The sequence below is a fragment of the Polypterus senegalus genome, chromosome 11 (genome assembly GCF_016835505.1).
Source record: "Polypterus senegalus isolate Bchr_013 chromosome 11, ASM1683550v1, whole genome shotgun sequence".
NCBI lineage: Eukaryota > Metazoa > Chordata > Cladistia > Polypteriformes > Polypteridae > Polypterus > Polypterus senegalus.
Window position 1 is genome coordinate 63,592,568 of NC_053164.1, and position 25,147 is coordinate 63,617,714.

General features: G+C 43.4%; 2 protein-coding genes across 3 annotated transcripts in view; one reads left to right on the plus strand and one right to left on the minus strand.

Moving 5' to 3' along the window:
- Positions 1 to 2,706, plus strand: part of LOC120539086 (bestrophin-3-like) — a 57,364-nt gene extending 54,658 nt beyond the window's left edge. For both annotated transcript variants that reach the window (XM_039768833.1, XM_039768834.1), the window contains 3 exons: positions 908 to 988; positions 1,160 to 1,311; positions 1,462 to 2,706. In XM_039768833.1, coding sequence (XP_039624767.1) covers positions 908 to 988; positions 1,160 to 1,311; positions 1,462 to 2,287 — 1,059 coding nt within the window. In that variant the 3' untranslated portion in view covers positions 2,288 to 2,706. The remainder of the gene's footprint in view (positions 1 to 907; positions 989 to 1,159; positions 1,312 to 1,461) is intronic.
- A 902-nt stretch (positions 2,707 to 3,608) lies between these two features.
- Positions 3,609 to 25,147, minus strand: part of nots (nothepsin) — a 53,102-nt gene continuing 31,563 nt past the window's right edge. The window contains exons 8-9 of the mRNA XM_039768835.1: positions 20,739 to 20,837; positions 3,609 to 5,074 (exon numbers count right to left, since the gene is read on the minus strand). Coding sequence (XP_039624769.1) covers positions 4,898 to 5,074; positions 20,739 to 20,837 — 276 coding nt within the window. The 3' untranslated portion in view covers positions 3,609 to 4,897. The remainder of the gene's footprint in view (positions 5,075 to 20,738; positions 20,838 to 25,147) is intronic.

The following is a 25,147-nucleotide window of genomic DNA, read 5'->3' on the forward strand; positions in this document are numbered from 1 at the left end:
CCTGAGCTGACCCTCTAATGTCCTCATTTCTAATCCTGTCCATCCTCGTCACACCCAATGCAAATCTTAGCATCTTCTTGCTAATTGCCAGAGGTCTGATAGAATATCCAGAAACTTGGACGCTCGGAGAAGCAGCACACAGAGTACAGTGATATACCGTGTGACTCCACTTGCTTTTAAAAGTGTCGTGGCACAAACGCGCTGCTGAAAGAAGGCACACAGAGTTTCGGGAAGTTAGCTGAATCAAGTTTTATTGCGTGATGCGTTTACAAACTCAAATCAAGTGAGATGAGCCATTAGCATTTTCAGTGAGCTTACATTTATTACAATTCTTATCACTTATGCAAAATATTCTCCTCCTTATGGCTCTTCCCACCATCACCTAATGTGCATCACTTGACTTATCTTCATATGCTATAGGTTTCCAGGTTTCCAAAACTAATTCATTGATCAAGAACACATCTTGAGTCGAAACCAGGAAGCCCCACATATGAGACACTGTGCTGTTCAAATGAAAGTTACTTGACGTCCAGGCATCTCTCCAGGTTGAGGTTTTGAGCAGCTGCATCTCTTAAACAGCAGTCTACTTAACCCTCTCAAAGTTCACGGTGTCCTTGCCTTACGTTTTTGAGCTTAGCAACAAGATATCGGTGGTTTGCAGCTGAAAAAAGAAAAATAATAAAATGTGCAAGTGAGGGCTTTTTATGGGTTAACCCTTACTGTACTTGCATGCGCTACGATGTAATACTTATTTTTATATATGCTTATGATTCGCAAATCATCAATTTTAAGAATATTCTTTTCTATAAAAGCAGAAAACATTTCTTCATATAACTCAGAGCCCCCAATTACAATTTGCTTAAGACCATCTTTCAGACGTACATTCTCCACCCCTTCCTGTCCACAGGTGGCTGAGCAGCTCATTAATCCTTTTGGAGAGGACGACGATGACTTTGAGGCCAACTGGTGCATTGACCGAAATCTGCAGGTTAGTCAGTATGGCGGATGACCTGGAGCATTTTGTGCCCACCAAGGAAGTGCGATGGGAAGTGGGTGAAATGCCCTGCACCCAGCTGTATGATTTATTTGACTCTGCTGTTGCACACAGTTCTCTCCCCTTCTGTCCATTCATTTCTAACCAGGAGGACTCGATTTGCAGGTTTCTCTCTTGGCTGTGGATGAAATGCACATGAACATTCCTCGGTTGAAAAAGGACATCTACTGGAACGATTCTGATGTGCGGCCCCCCTACACCCTTGCGGCTGCTGATTACTGCATTCCCTCCTTTCTGGGGTCCACCATTGACATGGGGTAGGTATCCTTAGGCTTGTTCCTTCAGATTGCTGTGTTTAATCCCAGAAAAACCTTTGCCTTGAAATGTTTAATTGGCCAAAATGAGATTCTGTGATACTGCAGAAAATTAAGAGTGGCTCCATAATGGACTTGTGTTATCATTTCCAGCTTATCTGACCACGGCTTCATGCAGTATGAAGATCCTTTCCAAGAGGAGAGCAAACTCCAGCGTCAAGAGTCTGTGCTGCGGCGGGTGCGAAGGCTCCTCACTGTGCCCGACGATTCCCCCTTCAGGAGGTCCTCTCTCAAGCGGCACAGCAGTGAACTGTCCAATGTGTTTCTTCCTTTCCCTGAGCACAGACCTCTGTTTGGGGTTGATGAACTCGCCTTGAAACGCACCCGTTCGCGATCCCAAGAACAGGCGTTGAGAGATCACTTGTCTGTACTCCAGGAGGTGAGTGCGCCATCAACACCCCAACGTTCAGCATTAGCGGAGGGGACAGTTCCTGCTCTTGTGATAACGCAACCAGATGGACTGCCAGGCCCCTTGCAGGACACGAAAAAAGGCGACAAGAACAGTGGAGGCAGCCGGTTGGTAGAACCTCCCATTGAAGAAACTGTTGTCCGACCAACCTTCAGCTGCCCGGATGGCTCAGCCCGGGCCCCTGAGAATGATAATAGTGGAAAAGATGAAGTACTTAAGGAATCCATCGAAGGTGAAGGGAGCACAAAGGACCAAAAAAACGATAGCCATAGATGGAGTGTCCCCATGCTGAAAAGGAAGGTGAACAGGCAGAGCGTCCGCAGACAGCACTCCAGGGCATCCATGTACAGCTTCCCAAGTCCCAAGGCCACAACCAGTAGGCGCCGTTTATTTGGTGTGACAGACGCTGCGACAGAAACACGGGCAGATGAAGAAACCAGTCAGACCGAAACCAGAGAAACGGATATTTTAGAATCAACCATTGAAGAGAATATGGGTAGAGGTCAGTAGCCGTGCTGTGACAGACTGCTGGATTGGTGAGAATCCTGTCTAAATGTGGGGCAAATCAGAGCATTAAAAAGTGACCTTCACTGGATCAGGTGGCACTTAATGTGTATGGCCACCTGCTTGAGGCGGAACATCTTTTGAAGGACAGCTGTTATTTAAATATAAAAACACCAACCACTATTAAGTTCAAAGGAGACCATCGTTTAATTGCACTATCAGTAACAAATAGCACTAAGTGGGGTCACACTGGGCACAGAGAGTCAAGACTGGCACCATCAGAGTGCAGAACAGCTCAGGGGTGGCTGCAGGGACCCCTGCATTGTTGTCACATTCTTGATTAATGATGATAATAATAAAAATAAAAGCGTAAACTCGGCGGCGGTTTGATGTCCAGTGTGAATCTCATTAAATTGCACTTTCATCGCCAGAAATGGTCTCTTGTGCATTATTTCAGTTCCTGTCGCCTTTCTATCAACATGAACCAGTCTGGCCATTCTCATCTGACCTCTGGCATCAGCAAGGCCTTTTCACCCAGAGATCTGCCGCTCACTGGATATTTTCCCTTTTTTGTACCATATGGATGGTTGTGTGTGGAAATGCCAGCGGATCAGCAGTTTCTGAATGACTCAGAGCAACCCGTGTGGCAGCAGCAAAGGTGCCACACTCAAAGTCACTTCAGTCACCCTCCTTCTCCATGCTGATGCTCACTTTGAACTTCAGCAGGTGATCTTGACAAAACCTAAATGCCTAAATGCACGGTGGTGCTGCCATGTGATTGGCTGCTTAGATATTTCCATTAACAAACAGTTGAACATGTGTACCTAATAAAGCGGCCGCTGAGTATATATACGGTCACATAAAGGTTGCTCCCTGTTAACAGGAGATGGAATGGGATGGTGGTGACATGCACCCTTTTCTAGCGGTGGAACGTCTGGTCTTTCCCCGTATGTCTGTTCTGGTCATTTGGATATGAAATGCCACCCAGCCTAGCATAGCTTCCTGCTTGTGTCTTCACTTACCTGCCTATTATCGACGATTTGTTTCAATCTCCCAGCGATCTATACGATGGTTCCAAATTTTTTTCCGAGCTAAATTCCTAAATCAAAAATAAACTCTGAAAAAGAGGCAATTCTTTTCATTTTCAAGAGGTTTCTCCTCAGACTCGGATGCAGAAAAGACAGAAGGCTTCCACAGGACCCTCAAAGATATGTCACCTGGCGATGGCTTGGTCAAAATGGTGGTGGAAATATTAACATTTAAAAACAAAACTATACAAGAACCGACCAACCCTAAAGGGTCCTTAAAAATTAAAACAAAGATTACGTAAAGCTGGGAAAGAACATTTATTGAAAGATAAAATCATTTTTAATGGACTAACAATTACAATGTTTGTGCCAATAATAGAAAGAAGCCAGAGAAATACTGTATAGTCAGTCAGTCAGCCATTTTCTGAACTGCTTAGTCCTGAACAGGGTTGTGGGGAGGTCTGCTGGAGCGTATCCCAACCAGCATAGGGCACAAGGCAGAAACAAACCCTGGACAGCGCGCCAGTCCATCACAAGATGAACCACACACGCGGGCCAATTGAGTATCACCAGTTCACCTGACCTGCATGTCTTTGGACTGAGGGAGGAAGCCCAGTAGAGACGCCTCTTCACCATCACTGCTCTCCTTGAGGTGATTCCTAATATACAACAAACACTGCAAACACTCTAGAAGGAGCCATGGAGCCAGAAATTACATTGGGCTTTATTTGAGTATCTTTAGGTCAGAAGAGGGATTTGAAAAGGAACACTCTGTTACTGGAAAGCAACTCACCCTAGGGGCTCTTAAAGGTCACCAACCCAGCTAAACGGGATATGACAAGAGGTCACATTAAAGTTCAGGTCTCTGAGCCGGTGGGGCTGGCCCTGGTTTATATTTAGGGCTGGACATGCCTTTAGGAGAGTAGTGTCAGCATTCCTACAACCTTCTGGATCCAGGTAGTGATAAATCTCAAAGACCTGAAGTTAAATAGAAAGGTGGACATCTGTGAGAATGTTATGCCAACTCCCTTGTGTTATTTTACCACCCTTATGGATCAATCGTAGCATTTAGGTAGCATGCCACTTGGTTGCTGGAGGGAGGTCATGCTCCTTAAATCCTATCCTCCTATTCTCAGGACCTTGTTCATCTCTCAACCCATCCATCATTTTCCTTTAGAAGGCCCCGGGGAGTCTGATCTTGCTCAAACAGTGTTAAGGGTAAGGCATCCATGCATATGCTACCTTGTATGTAATTGAGCTGGCCAGCATGTCATCAAACATGCAGCTACACTCTCATACTGGGAGTATTTATGTTAAGTAATTGAACTTGCAGGCATGATACTGGAATGGGGGGGAGACATCTGAGGCAACCGTGAAGAAAATGCTCCACAGTTGATGACTGGGCCAGGAAGACCGGCAGAGCCAGTAGTTACCATCATACTGCACTGGCCCACCAGCCAAGAAGAAATCTCAGCAGGTGACTGTAGCCATGGGGTGCTAGCGAAAAGTGAAGAACTTGAATTGATATTCTGAAGGCTACTGATTGTACTTGTGATTCCATCTTAATATTTTCGTGATTAAGTAGTTCCTACTTTTTTTCAATGAAGTGGGCTTTTGCAAAACCCACCCTGTCATTTCCACGATCAAAGATGCTGTAAAATTCTGATATAAAAACATCTCCCAGGATCCAGATTGGCCCCATCTTGCTTGAGATGTCGAGAGCTTGAAAGCCACTGAAGCAGAGCTCTCGCTGCCCTATGGTTTCCTGGAAAGAGATGGGAGGATTAATCAGGTTTCATTTGTTTAGCAAATCATTTATTAGACTCAAATTCATGTTCTCATAAAGAAAGCTATTTACTTTTTATCTCCAACAAGCACCAATTTTCCAGCTGTGATGGACTCTGAGCACATCTGCAATGCTTTACTTCATTATCATGAAGTGCTTTGAGAAGCTTGTCATGAGGCACATCAAAACCCTGCTGCCCCCCTCACTGGACCCCCTGCTGTTTGCTTATCGCCGGAACCATTCAACAGATGATGTAATAGCCACCACTCATCTGGACAATAAGGACACATACGTTCAGCATTCAACACGATCGTGCCTCAGCAGCTGACGGAAAAGCTGAGAATGCTGGGACTGAAAACCTCCCTATGTAACTGGATTCTGGACTTCCTGACTCAGAGACCTCAGTCAGTCAGGATTGGAAACAACATCTCCAGAAGCACCACACTGAGTACTGGAGCCCCTCAAGGCTGTGTGCTCAGTCCATTACTGTTCACACTGTTGACTCATGACTTTGCACCAATGCACAGCTCAAATCATATCATAAAATTCGCCGATGACACGACTGTGGTGGGTCTCATCAGCAACAACAATGAGTCAGCATACAAAGAGGAGGTGCAGCGGTTAATGGACTGGTGTAAAGCCAGTAACCCGTCTCTGAATGTAGGCAAAACAAAGGAGATGATTGTTGACTTTAGAAAGACTAAGAGTGACCATCTGCCACTGAACATTGATGGCTAAACTGTGGAGTTTGTCAATAGAACCAAATTCCTGGGTGTCCACTTGGCAGAGAACCTCACCTGGTCCTACAACACCAGCTCTTTAGCCAAGAAAGCCCAGCAGCAGCTCTACTTCCTGCATAGGCTGAGAAAAGCCAATCTTCCACCAGCTATTCTAACAACATTCTACAGAGGAACCATAGAGAGCATCCTGAGGAACTGCGTCACTGTCTGGTTTGGAAATTGCATGGTCAGGGATCATAAAGCCCTACAACAGATAGTGAAGACAGCTGAGAAGATCATCTGCGTCTCTCTTCCTTCCATCATGGACATTTACACCAAACGCTGCATTCGCAAAGCCACAGGCAATACTCTTTATAATAATCTTGAATCTTGAAATATAGATCTGGCGCCACCTTGTGGCTATTTGTTTCATTCCTGTTACCTAATGGGAAACCTGCATGATGCCAAATAATGAACTGCCTTAATTAGGTTGATTTTTAAAAATCTTGTCGGTCAGCTTTGACTTTGGCCAAATACTAAAGGTGTTAGGGTGTTCTGAAGTACATTAAATTAAAAACAAACAAACCATGAAAACTTATATATGGATAACAAATTAGTACGAAGGACGTTCAAAAAGTTTCTGCACTTTTATATTTTCGTTGGAAACAGCGAAGGTGGGTGGGAGGAGTAGTAATTGGGCATTAAAAAGTCTGGGACGATGCTGGGAAAATTGCATTGTAAATGAAGATGACTATATAGAAAGAGAGAGAGAGAGAGAGAGAGAGGGAGGACAGGTTAGGAGCAGGCGCTGATACAGTCCATTTCCGCACCCACCACACAACAAACCAACTCACGATTCAGATTAGGACCTGAGTGTAGCCATGCAACGGGTGACAGCCCAGCACCACGCTAGTTTAAATGGAATGGAACCAGTGTGAGGTTTTTTATGGTGGCGGGAGTGCCAATTCTGCCAACAACCCCCAAGTCTTTCCCTGCAGGTTGGAGGGCCTCCATGCAGGGATGGATGCAGATTAACGTCATACCCAGGACAGGGCAATTGCAGGTTAAGGGCCTTGCTCAAGGACCCAGCAGAGCATGACTCATAATTTGTTTTTGAAATTCTTAATAAATTGAGTTTAAAAAAAAAGTGCTGAAACTAATGTCCCTCGTATATGGATAACAGAACAGGGGCAGCTCTAGGCTCGTGGCGGCCCTGGGCAGAGAAAGAATCGGTGTCCCCTTCGCCCGCCAATGTCAATATGGTATCTTATGCATGGCGGATGGCCACGTCCGTTACAGACACTGCATAGCCGTCTCGTGCTCATGACACAAGCGTTTAATTTTTGCCAAAATTTTCAGCTGCATTTTGCCAGCTTTCGCTTTTTCCACCATTTCGAATAACCAGATTTGTGTACTCGAAATCGCTTCATTTTGCTTAGAATGGGTATGCGAATGTTTCGTGTCCCCTATCTGACCAGATATTCACTATGACTATTGTGCTAACACTAATACTTTATTAAAACTAGGTGAAGCATTTACTTGTAAGAGGACTCGCCTACTTGCACTAGCTTCGCTTCTATATGCGCGTGTCCGTAACTTGAAAACCAAGTGGCGGCCCATGATATTCTCATTACGGCAGAACGTTATAATACTACATATAGCTTACTGCTCCGACTCCAGCAGCATTAGTAAATACAACCTACTAATTAACAAGAAGCACAATGGTTTTCGGCCACATTGCCGTCAACAGTGTCGTTATTTTCTCTTTCTGTTTTATATTCGATAGCAAAATACCTGCGCTTCGCAGCGGTGAAATACTGTCTGAATATTTTTATTAATAAAAAAGTAAACATTTTTAGACTGAACGAAAATATGTAAAAAATTAATTGTTAAGGATCTCTCTGTATACCACGTTGTCAGTTCGGCCCTCTGGTTGTAATATGACTAAGCTGTGTGCTGAGCTCACTCTTGAGCATGCAACATACAGTTGGCCATGTGAAAAGCAATCCCGCCTCAAATCAATGCCAACCTTTTGTAGTGTTTGTCCCTGAGACTTATTAATTGTCATTGAAGCAGAGCCTTACTGGAAATTGAACGCGTTTGAATTAAAATGGGAGATTAGATGGTATAACGGGGATGCGAGGAATAAAAACTGTGTCTCTGAGGCACTGCCAGTAAATATAGTCGCTTCAATTAGGTTGTTTTGTAGAGATGTGACCTGAAGTCTTGTGCCGTTACAAAGTTTCGGTGGTTGTAAGTTTCTGCTTCCTTGGCGAAGGTCGTAAACGAAAGAAGACACCGCAGTGAACACAGAAGAGAACCCGTGGATTAAATAAAACCTACACAATAACTATAAAAATCGTAATAAATGAACAATAAAATAGAGAGAACCCGTGAATTAAATAAAAGGTTGCTTCGTTGGTGAAGCAAGGAAAAAGGACTTTCTTATATATCATTCGTTTATAAAACAGTGCAGAAGCTCTGAAAAAGCTGCTTCCTTCGCAAAGTAAGGAAACGACTGAAGAGGCGCGGGCGCGTAAGTGTTCGCAAGGCAGCTGAAGCGCTGCATTATGGGATCTGTAGTTTATTGTGTTACCAGTGCTTCATATCCCCGGGCCATTAATAACATTAATACAGTATATAAAATGATCTCGCGGGCCGGATATAATTACACACCGGGCAGGATGTTGCCTGCGGGCCTTGAGTTTGACACATATGGAGTAAATAGAACTTAAAAAGATATATTTTTTCGTACATCGAGCCCGCGTGCTATTGTGGTTTTGCTTGCATGCCTCAATGAGTCATCCTCCCCTTGCCCTTACTTTTTTACCGTTCATCTAATGAATACACTGAGTATGGCTTTACCAAAACAATCATTGATGGCGAATAAAGTATCCATTATTCGAGTATGTAGATCGGGATATATATATACATATATATATACCCGCGTATCATGGAGAAGTAGTGTGTTAAAAAGCTAGAAAAAGAAAAGGGAACATTTTAAAAATAACGTAACACGACTGTCAATATACAGTATTTGTTTTGTGAGTGTTACTGAGTGTTGCTGTCATCAAGGATTTGATTATCATTATTTCTTTCAATCAGGTTCGTATTTGTAGGATGTGTTGTGTTCAAGTTACATTCCGTGTTTGTCAATCGTTGTAAAGATGACAGGTTTCATTCATCGATTCGTTTCTTACTGCATCAATAAACAGCTCGTCTTCTTCTTTATCTGAGACCTGACACACTGCATGCACGGGTTTTTTTTACACTGTCTTCCTTTAGCGGGACATTGACTTTTTCCACCGTGTGCTTTGTTTCCACAGTAGCTGGATTTATGAATATGCTTATCAGACGCTTCATATTTTTTGCTGCCTTTTCAATTGTGTAATTCGGTTTTGTTCAGCTCTTTGGAACTGTTGCTTTTATCTGTGCACTGCGTCAGTTCACGTGAGCCACTCGGTGTACATGCATTGAAGGTTCCCAGCTGTGCTGGTGCCATCTCGTATGATGTCTGTGGCTGTATTTAATGTTACCTTAGTCCTGGCACTTAAAACTTTCTCTCGCAGTTTCGCTGAGTTTGTGTCAAACACCACCCTGACCATCTCATCTTCCTCTCCATAAGCACAGTCCTTCACCCGTGAATATTTACCCGTGGCAGTTTGCTATTGGATTGCCGCTGACGGACGGCCTTATATGGGCAGGCACTAAATTACAAACGCCAGCGCAGCCTGTCTATGAACTTAATTTAAAGTGTAGGTTTACATCGTGCTTTGTTTCAGTAGCAGAACTCATGAATATGGTTGTATATGTCACTCGCCGCTTCTTATTGTTTCGCTGCCTTCTCAATTATATAATGCATGTTTTCTTGCGCTTTTGAGGTCTTCCTGGTTTTCTATGTACTGCGTGATTACGTGGGAGGCGTGATGATGTCACACGAAACTCCCCCCCACGGCGTTGAAGCTCATCTCCATTACAGTAAATGGAGAAAACAGCTTCCAGTTATGACCATTATGCGTAGAATTTCGAAATGAAACCTGCCCAACTTTTGTAAGGAAGCTGTAAGGAATGAACCTGCCAAATTTCAGCCTTCCACCCACACGGGAAGTTGGAGAATTAGTGATGAGTGAGTGAGTGAGTCAGTGAGTGAGTGAGGGAGTGAGGGCTTTGCCGTTTATTAGTATAGATATATATTGGCGTAGTGGCCCATGTGATTTGGTGGCTTTTCACAAGCCTAAGGCCTCCCCTGAACAGAAGGAGGAAGGCTAAGTCGTGATTGGAATAAACGGGAGGTTAGTCAAAATAACCTTTGTTGAAGCTCAATGCACACAGAATAAGTCAAAATTGGAAAAAATAAATAAAATGAATTCTTAGCCCTATCAGCACTGTTGTTGTTTTCTGAATAAATCACAAAACTTGACAAGGAATTTGTCTTATGCCACCACCATCTTAACTTGGCAAGTGTGATGACGTAATTAACTTACTTTACAATATGATGGTATCAATATGTGATGTGTTTTGCTGTAATTGTGTTTGTTGTTCGGTGGGTGCCCTCATGTTGTTTCAAGCAATGACCCCCATTGCCTGCCAAGTGGTTCCTATTACATGACATATCATCATCAGGCCATCAAAATTGCAACATGCCTGGTTCTGCATGCAAACTTTTGAATAAAATTAAAATTTGAACAAATCTAGGCCAAATTGTTAACACTCTGAACATGAGCAATGCAAGGTACAACTTATTTTGTGTCTCACTGAGGAGTCAAGGCGTGACGTATGATATAACTCGTATGTCAGTTTACAGCCTCTATAGACTGTGATGCGTGAGTCTCTGTCTTGCACCCCAAAACACGAGGCTGAGTCTCAGTACTCTAGGAAAAACCAGCTTTATTCAACTCGAAACAGGAACAGTGCGGTTATTAATTGCAGCGGGTGCTACAACTCTCTTATACACAGACACAGCAATCAGGCAGAGTCGGGGCCAGGTCACTGGCCAAGTTATACTGTTCCCTGAATTTATAATGTCCCTTGCATTACCAATTGGTGACAAGCATGTATAGCGCAATCTCGATTGGCTTGTAGTTGTTTTTGCGGCACTCTGCTATTGCATTGCGAACCTGTGGTTTCCTTGGCAATGGACAAGAAGTCCTCCACAGACGTGGCAGTCGTGGTTCAGCGTGCCATCCCATTTTATTTGTTGGTGGTCCTAAAAGATTTCAGAAACCTCACAAGAGACCGTCAGCTGGCTCATAAGCTTTGTTGCCATGTCTCCGTTATCTATTCTAGTGCTGCCATCTAGTGGATAGCTTTTTTATTTGTGGAAAACAGTGTTCTAAATAGACAGTTACATCTTTGTGAAAAATTTATAAAGCTGCTGACATATTGAAACAAGCAGATTTGTTGCAAAATGAATATTTTGATGATAATGACAGTGATTGAGATAGTGACAGTCAGCTGGATGAAGTGGAACCTTCTGGCTCTGACACGGATCGCTGTCCACAAAAGTGCTTTCTTCATTACAAGGTGTGCGACTTGTCACAAGTGTCAGGACAGCATGACATGGACATTCAGCTGCCCTCTGACTGCAAACAGTCACCAACTACCAAATGTGTTGTGGGCGACAGGAGTGGACAGTGTAAAGAAACGGGTCCTATTTGTGGCACATGTGCTTCTAAGCCTGCACTCTGTGAGGCACCAGGCTTCTAGGACTTTCATTCTAATGGAGAATTTTAGTCGTGTTGCTGGTCAGAATAAAATAATTGACAGTTTCTTTATATTTTTGACAGAGTTACTGTAGATAATAAAACTGTTGCTTTCTGAAACATTTCTTTACATTTTATACATACGAGAGTTCATTAGTTATCATACATGCATGGATCACACAGCAGCGTCCTGCTAATAAATGGTCCAGTCCAGTTTATCATCCAGCTGCACTCCCAGGTATTTATAGGTCTGTACCCTCTGCCCAGTCTCCTCTGATGGTCACGGGTCCATGAGGGGCCTGGTCCTCCTAAAATCCACCACCAGTTCCTTGGTCTTACTGGTGTTCAGTTGTAGATGGTTTGAGTCACACCATTTAACAAAGTCCTTGATTAGGTTCCTATACTCCTCCTCCTGCCCACTCCTGATGCAGCCCACCCATAGCAGTGTCGTCAGTGAACGTTTGCACGTGGCAGGACTCCAAGTTGTATTGGAAGTCTGATGTATGTTGGCTGAACAGGACCGGTGAAAGTCCAGTCCCCTGCGGCGCTCCTGTGCTGCTGACCACAATGTCAGACCTGCAGTTCCCGAGACGCACATACTGAGGTCTGTCTGTAAGATAGTCCACGATCCATGGCGCCAGGTGTGAATCTACTCCCATCTCTGTCAGCTTGTCCCTGAGGAGCAGAGGTTGGATGGTGTTGAAGACGCTAGAGAAGTTCAGAAACATAATTCTTACAGTGTGATTCCAGGGCTACAGGGGATGAGTTATGAGGAAAGATTAAAAGAGCTCAGTCTAATGCGTGCATTAAATTTAGGTCTTGTTAGGTCTGATTACTAGGGATGGGTACCGGTGTCCGGTGCCATTGTGGAACCGGTGCTGACATGAACGGTAGTAACCAGACCGAAAAGCAGCGCACAATTCGGTGCTTTATTTCGGTGCTTTTTTCCCTGAGAAATCTAGCCAATCACTTCCTTTCCAAGGATAGTAGGCGGGCCCAGGTATGTACGGGTTTTTTTTTAGAGCAGAGCTAAAATGCCGAAGCTGAAGCGCTTGAGAGTGTGGCTGTACTTCACAGCAAAAGATATAAACCCAGCAGCCTGCAACAAATGCTTAAAGGTAATAATGTGCAAAGGAGGTAACACCTCAAATCTAATGAAACACATGGCGTCGCATGGCGTTTTTTTAAAAGCCGAAAAATGCACCGCATTTGATAACTTGCAGCAAGACATCAAATATACAAAAGACTGCCAGGAATTACCTCTGGACAAGACCCTGTGGCCTGGTGGTGGAGTAAGAGGGGTACACTCCCCAATTTATCTGCCCTATCAGAAAAATACTTGTGTGTCCCAGCGTCATCAACGCCTTCTGAAAGAGTTTTCTCTTGTGCTGGGCATGCCATCAGCCAAGAGCGATGCCGTATAGCTCCAGAAAGGGCTAATATGATTATCTTCTTGCAAAAAAACTGCTAAACATCACAGGTTTCATGACAAAGTTTGTGTTTTCAATTGTTTAAGCACTGGTTCCAACCAAAGGAGTTATGTTTTATTGACAGAAAGGGCAAGGTTTGTTATAATTTTGTTTAAAAAAAATTACTGGGAAAAATAAAAACGCAAGAGGTTTTTGGACGAAGTTTGTGTTCTTTATTTTTTTAAGCACCGGTTCGAGCACCGTTTAAGCACCGGCACCGTTTCAAAAGTACCGTTTTGGCACCAGTATCGGATAAAACCTAAACGATACCCATCCCTACTGATTACACAAAGGGAGATCGACACCCTGCCTGGGGTTTGTTTCCTGCCTTGCTCTCTGTGTTGGCTGGGATTGGCTCCAGCAGACCTCCGTGACCCTGTAGTTAGGATATAGTGGGTTAGATAATAGATGGATGGATGGATGGATGGGAGATCTACAAATCAAGAGTACACCTTATGAGAAGGACTAAGGAGTTGTAGTGAACTAAACACTATCAACAGCCAGACAGTGTTCAGAAGCCATTAAGAAGGCTAACAGACTCAGGTTATATAGTGCATTGATGTGTTGAGTACAAGTCACCGGAGGTTCTGCTCAAGCTTTATAACACACTGGTGAGGCCTCATCTGGAGTACAGTGGGCAGTTTTGGTCTCCAGGCTACAAACAGGACATAGCAGATCTAGAAAAGATCCAGAGAAGAGCAACTCGGCTGATTCCAGGGCTACAGGGGATGAGTTATGAGAAAAGATTAAAAGAGCTGAGCCTTTACAGTTTAAGCAAAAGAAGATTAAGAGGAGACCTGACTGAAGTGTTTAAAATTATTGTGACGGATGGTCAGGGCCCTTACTTGGCCAGGATGCCCTGATTATGGAAGGACTGGGGGACAGTTCCTCCCCTGGACCAACAGAGGGTAACCCCCTTTGGTTTTCAGCGGGGCCACGGGTTATAAGCAAAGAAACTCAACCCTGCTGGGGCCTGTGGCCACCGCCAGGGAGTGCATGGACTTTTGCAGGGCCCTATATGGTAGCCTTTCCTAAAGAAGCTTGTTGAGCCCTGTCAAAGGAGCCAGTCACCACCACTTGATGGCCAGAGTCGTGGCGGAGGGAAGGGGTGGCAAAGGGACTGTGTTGGTGCTTTGCTGTGCTGTGGGGACCAGAGAAAAGCACTCCCCAGCTGTAAATAAAAGTGTGAGTTGCATGCTGAACCTTTGGTCTTACCTGTCTCTCTCGGGGTTAGGGTGGCCATATGTGCCCAAACATCACATTATGAAAGGAATTAGTCCAGTGGATCGAGACTGTGACTTTAAAAATGAGCTCATCAAGAATAGAGGGACTCAATTGGAAACTTGTTAAGGGGAAATGTCACACAAACATTAGGAAGTTTTTCTTTACACAGAGACACATAAGTGACCAAGTAGTGTGGTGGACAGGAGGACTTTAGGAACTTTCAAAACTCGACTTGATGTTTTTTTAGAAGAATTCACTGGATAGGACTGACAAGCTTTGTTGGGCTGAATGGCCTGTTCTTGTCTAGAGTGTTCTAATGTTCTAACGTTCTAATGTTGCTAAAATTTTGGAAATCAATACCACAATTAAGAGAAATTTCATCTGGTATGCCAGATCAACTGGTTTACTATCCGCTCCTAGCTTTGAAAAATGCTAGCTAGTATTGACCCTTCTCAATTCCCTGACTTCTGCCCATGTTTTTCTTTTCCGTGGTTGATTATTCACTTCCAGTATCCTGTTGCTTGTCTCTTTCTCTTTAGATAATTTGTGTCCTATGAACAATCTATACAATGGAGAAGACAAAAATACATTTTGCAAAATTATTGTGTTTTGGGGAAACATCTACCGGAGAAGCTGCTTACTTTTAAAGGTGAACTTCAATGGCAATGATGTTCTTCACAATGACAGACTTACTGTAAGATGTCAACGGACCACACATAAGGGAATGCATGCGTTCATTGCAGCTGACCAATGACTCGATCCTGGTCTACAGATGGGGGGCTGTCATGTGACTGCACAGATTATTGAAATAAATTAGTCCCAACAGACTAAAAGTTTCCAAGTCTCCATTTCTAGCCAGTCATGTTTTGAACTCTTTTTGTCAACCAAGGCTTTCAGATTTATTTACGGTTAAGTATCGATTTTTAAGAAAACTAGGAGGATCCGCCCACTGCTCACTTTGCTCGCCCACCCCAGTGTTTGGTTTAGCGGATATTTAAAGAGATTGTTATTTTCATGGGAATTGTTAAATATGCATTATTTTCACTTTTACTTTAAAAACTTTTGTAAAAACCATACTTGTCCTTTATTTCTGGCCCCGGGCGTGGTTACATTTCTTTCTCACCAGATGTATAACCCTGCTCGCTGCGGCTGAACACACGCTAAGGAGATGCCTTTGGATCATCTGCTGTCGTTCTGCTGCTGGTGTGCTGCCTGTTCTGCTTGTCGCATGTCGTTGTTTTAAGAGCTGGGAGCACATGATGCGTGTCTGCCAACAGCAATCCAACAACTGCTAGGTTAGATGTCCGTGGACTTGTTTTAAATGATGGCTCACTGCCTTGTCTCGTGTGATGTTGTAAAAACAATACTTGTCCTTTATTTCCGGCCCCAGGTGTGGTTACACCTCTTTCTCACAGGACATATAACGCTGCTCGTGTTGTGAAGGGGGGGCAGCGTAGATCATTTTAAAGCCTGTAAAGCCTCTGTCCTTTTTGCCACTTCATGTCTCTGCTGCTCGCATTGTGATCGCTTCTCCGTGATCATAAATATACACCTGACAGAATTGTGTTTTCTTTGAAGTTAAACTTGTCGTTGCTTTAACTGTTGCAGGACCACAGATTCTGTTATTGTGTAAATCTACATTTTGTGCATTGAATGATGCGAAGGCGAAAAGACTGTTTTCTACTCTTCGCCTTTTATTTCTGACCTCGCTTTGTCCTGCTATTTTTTCAATTACACTTGGTCCTGATGAGTAATTTCCTTTTGTTTGCGTTAATGCGATCTTATATTCATCGACGTTTCATTTATAACGTATTGTCCTTTATACGCTTTATATGCACTGAGACCCCTGTATCTGTGTGTGCTGTGTGCCTTTACACTACTGATTTTTTTTGGCCATTCTCTTTCATCTCGCGGTTCTTTCATTTGCCTTCCGTGATCTTACCTTGAAGATCACGTATCGTCTCCTTGTCATTCATTCCACAGGATTTTTTTTATAATAGAGAGATGAAGACAAAGCTCCTGCATATGACAAACGAATACAGGGAGATTACTCGAAAGAGGCCCTGAATATTTGGTAATAGCTCTCGCTAGAATGAAGCAATCTGAATTTAACAACGTGCAATGTGCTCCTCAGTATCTAGAGCTTCGAACAAGCCACAATGCCCCTGCGTCGGAGTGATGATGTAGGCTCCGGACAGCCGTTTGCAACTTCTGGGTGTCTACCACCCGGACCCCTTCACTCAGTCACTCGACTTCTCATCAGGATGGCGGTGAACCGTATTGAGCAGCGCATTGTCTTCATGGTGCAAAACTATTGGGTCACCAATTCGTTTAAGTGATGTCAGAATCAACTGGATGATCGAGAGATAACGTAAGGTGACTTCCAGCAAGATGAAGCAACATGTCACACATCGGCAAGAAATTGAGTCCTTCTTCGGAAACAGGGTCATTTCAAAGGTGCTTTGGCCACCACGGTCACCGGATCTGACAACTGATTTCTTACTTTGGGGTCTGCTCAAAGGACAAGTCAATCGGGACAACTGTGGAAGAAAACATCCAACTTGAAATTGTTGCTATTTCCCCAGAGACGCTTGCCGATATGTTCAGGAAGATGGAACGCCGCGTCAAAATGTGTCTGGCAGAAAACGGAAACCACTTCCAGCATCACATGTCATGTAATCGATTACACAAATGTCAAGGGATAGAGTGGATTGTTTGGTTCAGATTGCTTCATCCTAACAGGAGATACAGCAGAATATTCAGGGCCTGTTTCAAGTGAACCTCCCTGTAGATAGAGTTACAAATAGGGATGAAGACTTGACAATCAGTTACAATTCAATCCAAGTTCTTTAGATAACAGCTACTCTATAAAAATCCTGAAGAGGCCATCTTTCCTGCATGAATTCAATGACTTTGGTGTGAACTGCCACATTCTATACAGGATCAACTTATCTGTTCTGCAGAGCGATCTTCTCATTGTTGGCAACACGTGTGCCCAACAAAAAGCAGAGAGTCCACTCATTGGAGTGAAACAAAAATCAGTGCAACAGCTTGTATACGAGTACCCGGTGCTTAAAAAGCTCCATTAAATCCTCAACAATCCCACACAACCACTACGTTGTAAAGTTAGTCTCAGCTCTGAGGCACGAAATAAGATAACGAATAAAAACTTCCAGATTTAAGATCTCAACAATCAGGCTGTTTAATGAGAAAAGGTAACCGGAAAACAAAACCATCGCGGACATGGAAAATTCAGAAGCGGCACTGTGCAGATGGGTTTAAGCTTTTTTAGTACATACAGTTAGGTCCATAAATATTTGGACAGAGACAACTTTTTTATAATTTTGGTTCTGTACATTACCACAATGAATTTTAAATGAAACAACTCAGATGCAGTTGAAGTGCAGACTTCAGACTTGCATAAAAATGTGAGGCAACTAAAGCATTTTTTGAACACAATCCCTTTATTTCAGAAGCTCAAAAGTAATTGGACAATTGATTCAAAGGCTGTTTCATGGGCAGACGTGTTCAAGTCCGCTGTTATGTCTTATCAATTAAGCAGATAAAAGGCCTGGAGTTGATTTGAGGTGTGGGGTTTGCATGTTGAAGATTTTGCTGTGAACAGACAACATGCGGTCAAAGGAGCTCTCCATGCAGGTGAAAGAAGCCATCCTTAAGCTGCAAAAACAGAAAAACCCCTCCGAGAAATTACTACAATATTACGAGTGTCAAAATCTACAGTTTGGTACATCCTAAGAAAGAAAGCAAGCACTGGTGAACTCAGCAACGCAAAAAGACCTGGACATCCACGGAAGACAACAGTGGTGGATGATCGCAGAATCATTTCCATGGTGAAGAGAAACCCCTTCACAACAGCCCACCAAGTGAACAACACTCTCCAGGGCTTGGTCGGCGTATCGATATCCAAGTCTACCATAAAGAGAAGACTGCATGAAAGTAAACACAGAGGGTGCACTGCAAGGTGCAGGCCACTCATAAGCCTCAAGAATAGAAAGGCTAGATTGGACTTTGCTAAAGAACATCTCAAAAAGCCAGCACAGTTCTGGACAAACATTCTTGGACAGATGAAACCAAGATCAACCTCTACCAGAATGATAAATGCAAGAAAAAAGTATGGAGAAGGCGTGGAACAGCTCATCATCCAAAGCATAGCACATCATCTGTAAAACACGGTGGAGTCAGGCAGTGTGATGGCTGCCAGTGGCACTGGGACACTAGTGTTTATTGATGAGGTGACACAGGACAGAAGCAGCCGAATGAATTCTGAGGTGTTCAGAGACATACTGTCTGCTCAAATCCAGCTAAATGTAGTCAAATTGATTGGGCGGCGTTTCATGATACAGATGGACAATGACCCAAAACATACAGCCAAAGCAACCCAGGAGTTTATTAAAGCAAAGAAGTGGAAAATTCTGGAATGGCCAAGTCAGTCACCTGATCTTCACCCAACTGAGCAGGCATTTCACTTGTTGAAGACTAAACTTCAGACAGAAAGGCCCACAAACAAACAGCAACTGAAAGTAAAGGCCTGGCAGAGCATTAAAAAGGAGGAAACCCAGCATCTGGTGATGTCCAGGAGTTCGAGACTTCAGGCTGGCATTGCCAGCAAAGGGTTTTCAACCAAGTATTAGAAATGAACATTTTATTTCCAGTTATTTAATTTGTCCAATTACTTTTGAGCCCCTGAAAGGAAGGGATTGTGCTAAAAAAATACTTTAGTTGCCTCACATTTTTATGCAATTGTTTTGTTCAACCCACTGAATTAAAGCTAAAAGTCTGCACTTCAACTGCATCTGAGTTGTTTCATTTAAAACTCATTGTGGTAAAGTACAGAACCAAAATGAGAAAAACGTTGTCTGTGTCCAGATATTTAGGGACCTAACTATATATTGGAATATGTTGAATACATACTTGTATGTACAATATGTATTTTTAGTACAAAGATGCATGTTGGGGTTCAGATATACCGTATGTGGTCCCTTATACCTTATTTTCTCCTTCCTTTTCTTTTTATAAACTGCTCAAAAAAATGAAAGGAACACTTTGAAAACACCTCAGATCTCAATGGGAAAAAGAATCCTGCTGGCAATCTCTATTGTTATAGACTGATATGTTGATGTGTGAGGAACGAAAGGATGGAAATGAAAATGATCAACCAACAGAGGGACATCCTGAAGATCAAAGGGAACAAAATGAGGCAGCAGCAGTCTATTTTGCTGAAATGTCATTGCGAAAACTCCAAATCGTACTCAGTAGTTTGTAGTTTGTATAAACACGTGTTTGTATGCATGCCTGACAATGTCCTAATGAGATGTCAGATGGACTGAAACATAATGTCCTACCCAAAGGATTGAGGTTAGGTGAGCCAGTCAAAGGTATCAATTCCTTCATCCTCTCGCCACATGAGGCTGGTCATTGTCGTGCACCAGGATGAACCCGCATAGGGTCTGACAATGGGTCCAAGGATTTCACCCTGATACCTAATGGCAGTCCTGCACTGCCGTTGTCTAGCCTGTAGAGGTCTGTGCATCTCTCCATGGATATGCCTCTTCAGGCCTTCACTGACCCACCACCAAACCGGTCATGCTGAACGATGTCACAGGCAGCATAACGTTCTCCACGGCTTCTCCAGACCCTTTCATGTCTGTCACATGCACTCAGGGTGAACCTGCTCTCATCTGTGACAAGCAGAGGACTCTCGCCAGTGGTGGACCTGCCAATTCTGGTATTCTATCGCAAATGACAATCGAGCTCCACGGTGCCCACTAGAGAAAGTCAGGCCCTCAGGCCTCCCTCATGAAGTCTGTTTCTGATGGTTTGGTCAGAGACATTCACACCAGTGGCCTGCCTGCCTGCTGGAGGTCATTTTGTAGGCTCTGCCAGTGCTCATCCTGTTCCTCCGGTGGGTCCTGCTGATGGGTTAAGGACCTTCTACGAGGTGCCCTGTCCAGCTCTCCTGGAGTACCTGCCTGTCTGTCTCCTGGAATCTCCTTCATGCCCTTGACACTGTGCTGGGAGACACAGCAAACCTTCTGGCAATGCCATGTATTGATGTGCCATCCTGGAGAAGTTGGTCTACCTGTGCCAGCTCTGTTGGGTGCTACCAGTAGTGACACTGACTGCAGATAAATGCAAAATGAGTGAAAAAACAGATGAGGAGGAACAAATGTCAGTGGCCTCCCTCCAGCTGTTAACTCATTCATTCCTGTTTTGGGGTCGTCTCATTGTTGTCTCTCTAGTGTACTGATGAACAATCCCATCTGCTACTTCACTGACAGAACAACAGCCCACGAGTTTCAATGACTTGATGCGATACTCGGATTCAAAAGGGTTCCTTTCATTTTGTTGAGCAGTATATTTAAACGTCTATGTCTATGCAAGCTTATTGTTAAAGCACAAATCATATCAGATTCCCTATTTGATATAATAAAGTTAAAGTTGAGTTAAGTCATTGTGTGAGCTGGAGCAAGAGTATGAAATAAACCCATAAAGGTGAGATTTGCAGTACCTTCCTGACGTACATGTCGGCCGAGAGCTTGTATTCAACTCCTTCAATAAAAATCTCCACGTTGGGCAAACTGGATAGTCGGCTGCAGTCAACCAAATACTGAAAAAAAAAAAAAACAGAAGATCAGATCAATCACAGTGTCTGTACTTTTTCACGTCTTAAAAATCAACACAAATGCAGGTTTTTCCAGTTGTTCATCACCCGAAGGTTAAGTGCTTTACGTAATGTTGCAAGGGTGGCGGCCTGAAAGTAGAGCACAGCAGGAGACGACAACAGAACACAAGACACCAGTTTAGGGGTTTGGATCACATGGCTACCTTTACAGGGTGGTCCAGATCTAATTATGCAGATCCAGATGGTCTGGATGACTTTGATTTATGTGGGGACGATTCCAGTTTGGCGCGAAGGCGATTGTTCATGTCATCAGTTCTCACACTTGCTTCTCGATGGTCCGGGATTTTTTGGGTGATTTTCTGTGTAATAAACTTAATAAGTTATAGCGTAATGAAAGTTACTTAATTAGATCTGGACCACCCTATATTTTACATTATCATTTGATCCTGCACATTCTTCCAGAAGACAGCAAAAATAAAACCAAACTGCAATTCAGGTTAAACTGTTATGATGGAATCGTTTATTTAATTTTTTTGCATGTTTTCAAATAGGATCACACGTTGTAATTACCTGCTTAAAACTTCACGTCTCAAGCCTTTTCAATTATCTTGAGGATGGGGAATTTCTTAATGTAAGGCTCAGAGTTCACTGGGCCTAAAGTATTTAGGGGTAACTACTGACTCTGACCTGAATTTTAAATCACAAATTAATCAGATTACTAGGACAGCATTTTTTCACTTAAGAAATATAACAAGAGTTAGCCCTCTTATAAATTTGCAAGATACTGAGAATTGACTTCACACTTTTGTTTTCAGTCGACTAGATTACTGTAACGCACTCCTCTCAGGACCACCCAAAAAAGACATCAATCATTTGCAATGAGTGCAGAATGGAGCTGACGGAATCTTAACTAGAAAACGAAAATGCAAGCACATCACCCCAGTCTTAGCGTCACTACACTGGTTACCGGCGTCATTTAGAATTGACTTTAAAATACTGTTTATGGTGTACAAAGTCTTAAATAATCTTCTCCATCTTATATCTCAGAATGTCTCTCACCTTACACTCCAAATCGTAACCTTAGATCTTCAAATGAGTGTCTGCTTAGAATTCCAAGAGCTAAACTTAAATAAAGTGGTGAGGCGGCCTTCTGCTGTTATGTACCTAAAATCTGGAATAGCAGACCGATAGGAATTCGCCAGGCGAATTTAAATAACTGCTGAAAACTCATTATTGTAACATGGCTTTCTCAGAGCTTCATTTTAGTGTAACCCTGATACTCTGTATATGCATTTATTAGTCATTACTATTCATGGTGGCTCCAAAATCCATACTAATCCCTACCTTCTCTGCTGTTCTTTTTTCCGGTTTTCTGTGTTGACGATCTGCACCACCACCACCTAATCAAAGCACTGTGATGTCCCTACATTGATGAATTGAAGCCCAGAAGTCCACATAACCGTCATCATCAAGTTCTTCCATGTAAACCCTGAATACAATGAGGACTGATTGAGGTCATTTATGTTAGGGGGGCTGGGCGGTCTTGTGACCTCTGAACCCCTGCAGATTGTTTTTTTCTTCAGCCGTCTGGAGTTTTTTTTTTTTGTTTTGTTTTTTCTGTCCTCCCTGGTCATAATGTTAATTAATTGCCTAATTTTATTTTTTAATATATTTTGTCTTTTTCCTCTTTCTTCCTCCTGTAAAGCACTTTGAGCTCCATCATTTGTATAAAAATGTGCTATAGAAATAAATGTTGTTGTTGTTGGTCCATGGATGACATACTAAGGTGGATGATGGATTTAAAAAGTCCATCCATGGAATTACTCTTCTAGTCTGTGGATTCCAACTCCTTTCTGCCTTCAATAAATTCTCCGACTCCAAAGTCCTTTTTGGTTTTTGACTCCTGCCTGAAATTTCTGACCTCGATTTTGTCTCTCGTTTTGGTATCGGCTGCGGTGGGCTGGTGCCCTGTCCAGAGTTTGTTTCCTACCTTGTGCCCTGTGTTGGCTGGGATTGGCTCCAGCAGACCCCCGTGACCCTGTAGTTAGGATCTAGCGGGTTGGATAATGGATGGATTGATTTTGATCTCGACTAGAAATTTTCAGGTCGGTTCCTCAAGAACTCTTTTTTCTGGTCTAGCAGCATAACGTAAACAGCATCGTCTCTTTATGTAGCAGCCATCCCACTGACAATCAGAATGCAGAATTAAAATATCACGCAATCTTCAATGCCATGTAGATGGCTGCTCACGGTACGTCTTTTAGTTGACAGCTAATTGTTATTCCATTAATTCACCATTCACAGGGGTGCTGATGTATCACCTCCTCCTAATTTGTGTGAACAATGACCCCTTCAGCAGGCCCGTCTTAACAGAATTATAGGCCCCTGGGCAAAGCAGGGCACTCAGCAAGTCACAGCACACATAGATTAGCATGGGTAACTGCCCAGCATGCACATGCGTTGAGATGGTCCTGCCCTTCAGGTTCCTGGGTCACATAAAGATCAGAGAGACCACTTCATGTTATACTTAAAACATCTCACAGATGGTGTGAAAACTGCCAGTCATACAGTTGAGCGAATACAGCACTGATTACACGGGCTGATAAATTCAAATGTGTCACCAGAGTCAGAACACTAGTGATTCAGTCATGACTGTCCTGCCAAGATGGACACAAAGTGGACAGGTAAAGACAAACCAGGAGGAGGTAAAAGAGAAGATGTGTTAGCCAAGGATGGACTGGGGGTCAAAACGAGACGTCAATATATAAATTCAAAGGATGTTTAAGAAGAATCAGAACTCATCACAGGCCTTTTAGAACAAAGAACCACATGCAGGATTGTACTTACTTGTCTGAGAAGATTTTTCACTGGCAACACACAGAAAAAACTGGCTCAGTATCCGGAAACTTGGACACTGGTTATAGTCTGCCACTTCCTCAAATATTGGCACATCACTGATGGTACACACTGCAGCTTCTGGGGGCCGTGTGGCTAACATGGGTGCTGGTGCCAACAATCATCCATCCATCCATTATCCAACCCGCTATATCCTAACTACAGGGTCACGGGGGTCTGCTGGAGCCAATCTCAGCCAACACAGGGTGCAAGGCAGGAAACAAACCTCAGGCAGGGTGCCAGCCCACCGCAGGGCACACACACACACACCAAGCAGACACTAGGGAGAATTTATCAGTGTATTTATATGTGCTTTGTGACAGACGACAGGGATCCTTGCCCCAACGGGATGCCTGGAGAAGTAAAGGTTCTGGGGAGAGATGCAATTCCTTCTGCGAGATGCAAGAGGGCAGCCCTCCTGGATTGCATGGGGGTCACGGGGCTTGGAAGCTCAAACCCATCACCTTTGCTAAGGGGCGCCGGAGCTATGGACTGCAGCCCTTCCGCCAGACCAGGAAGTGCTGCCGGATCAGGAACTGAGTACACCTGGAAGTGTTTCCAGGTGCCCATGCAGCAGGAAGGTCATCAGGGAGCACATCCGGGTGCATTCCATTCAAGGAGCTGGAGTTGGGAGGCAGAGGAGAAGATGATAAAAGGAAAAGGAAAAGAATAAAGAAGATTAAAAGGAGTGTGACTTGGTGCATTATATTATGATAATAATAATATTATCATATAATGTGATATCATCTACTGTTAAATTCTGCACCGTACTTGTAAAATGTTTATTCTTATACTGTATTGAGGATTTGTTCTGTTCTGTGTATTGTATTGTATTGTACTGAGCCCCTTCTTTTTGACACCCACTGCACGCCCAACCTACCTGGAAAGGGGCCTCTCTTTGAAACAGCTTTCCCAAGGTTTCTTCCATTTTTTCCCTTTTTTGGGAATTTTTTTCTTGTCTTCTTAGAGAGTCAAGGCTGGGCCTGTTAAAGCCCATTGTGGCACTCTATGTGATTTTGGGCTATACAAAAATAAATTGTATTGTATTGTATTGTATTGTGCTGTGTGAACTGTAAAATAAACGGGTGTGCTTTGATCAGCGTGCCTCCGCCGTCTCTCTGTGTCTGGTTAAGCGCCATCTATTGTCATGGCTTCAACAACCAAGTTATTCGCAGAAAACCTTTATTCCAGTTCAACAAAAGGAGTTATTGGCCTCTGAGAGACCTGATTACCGGAGGTAGATTTCTCTGTGAATAATCCAACTATGTGGCCAGTTAAACCCTTAACTGCATTACTGCTAAGGATTTTGTAGCCCAGCGGTTCTCAAACTTTCGTATTTCGCCCCCATCGTTTTTCTACCTGGAATAATTCTACGCCCCCTGCATAATATAAGATAGATG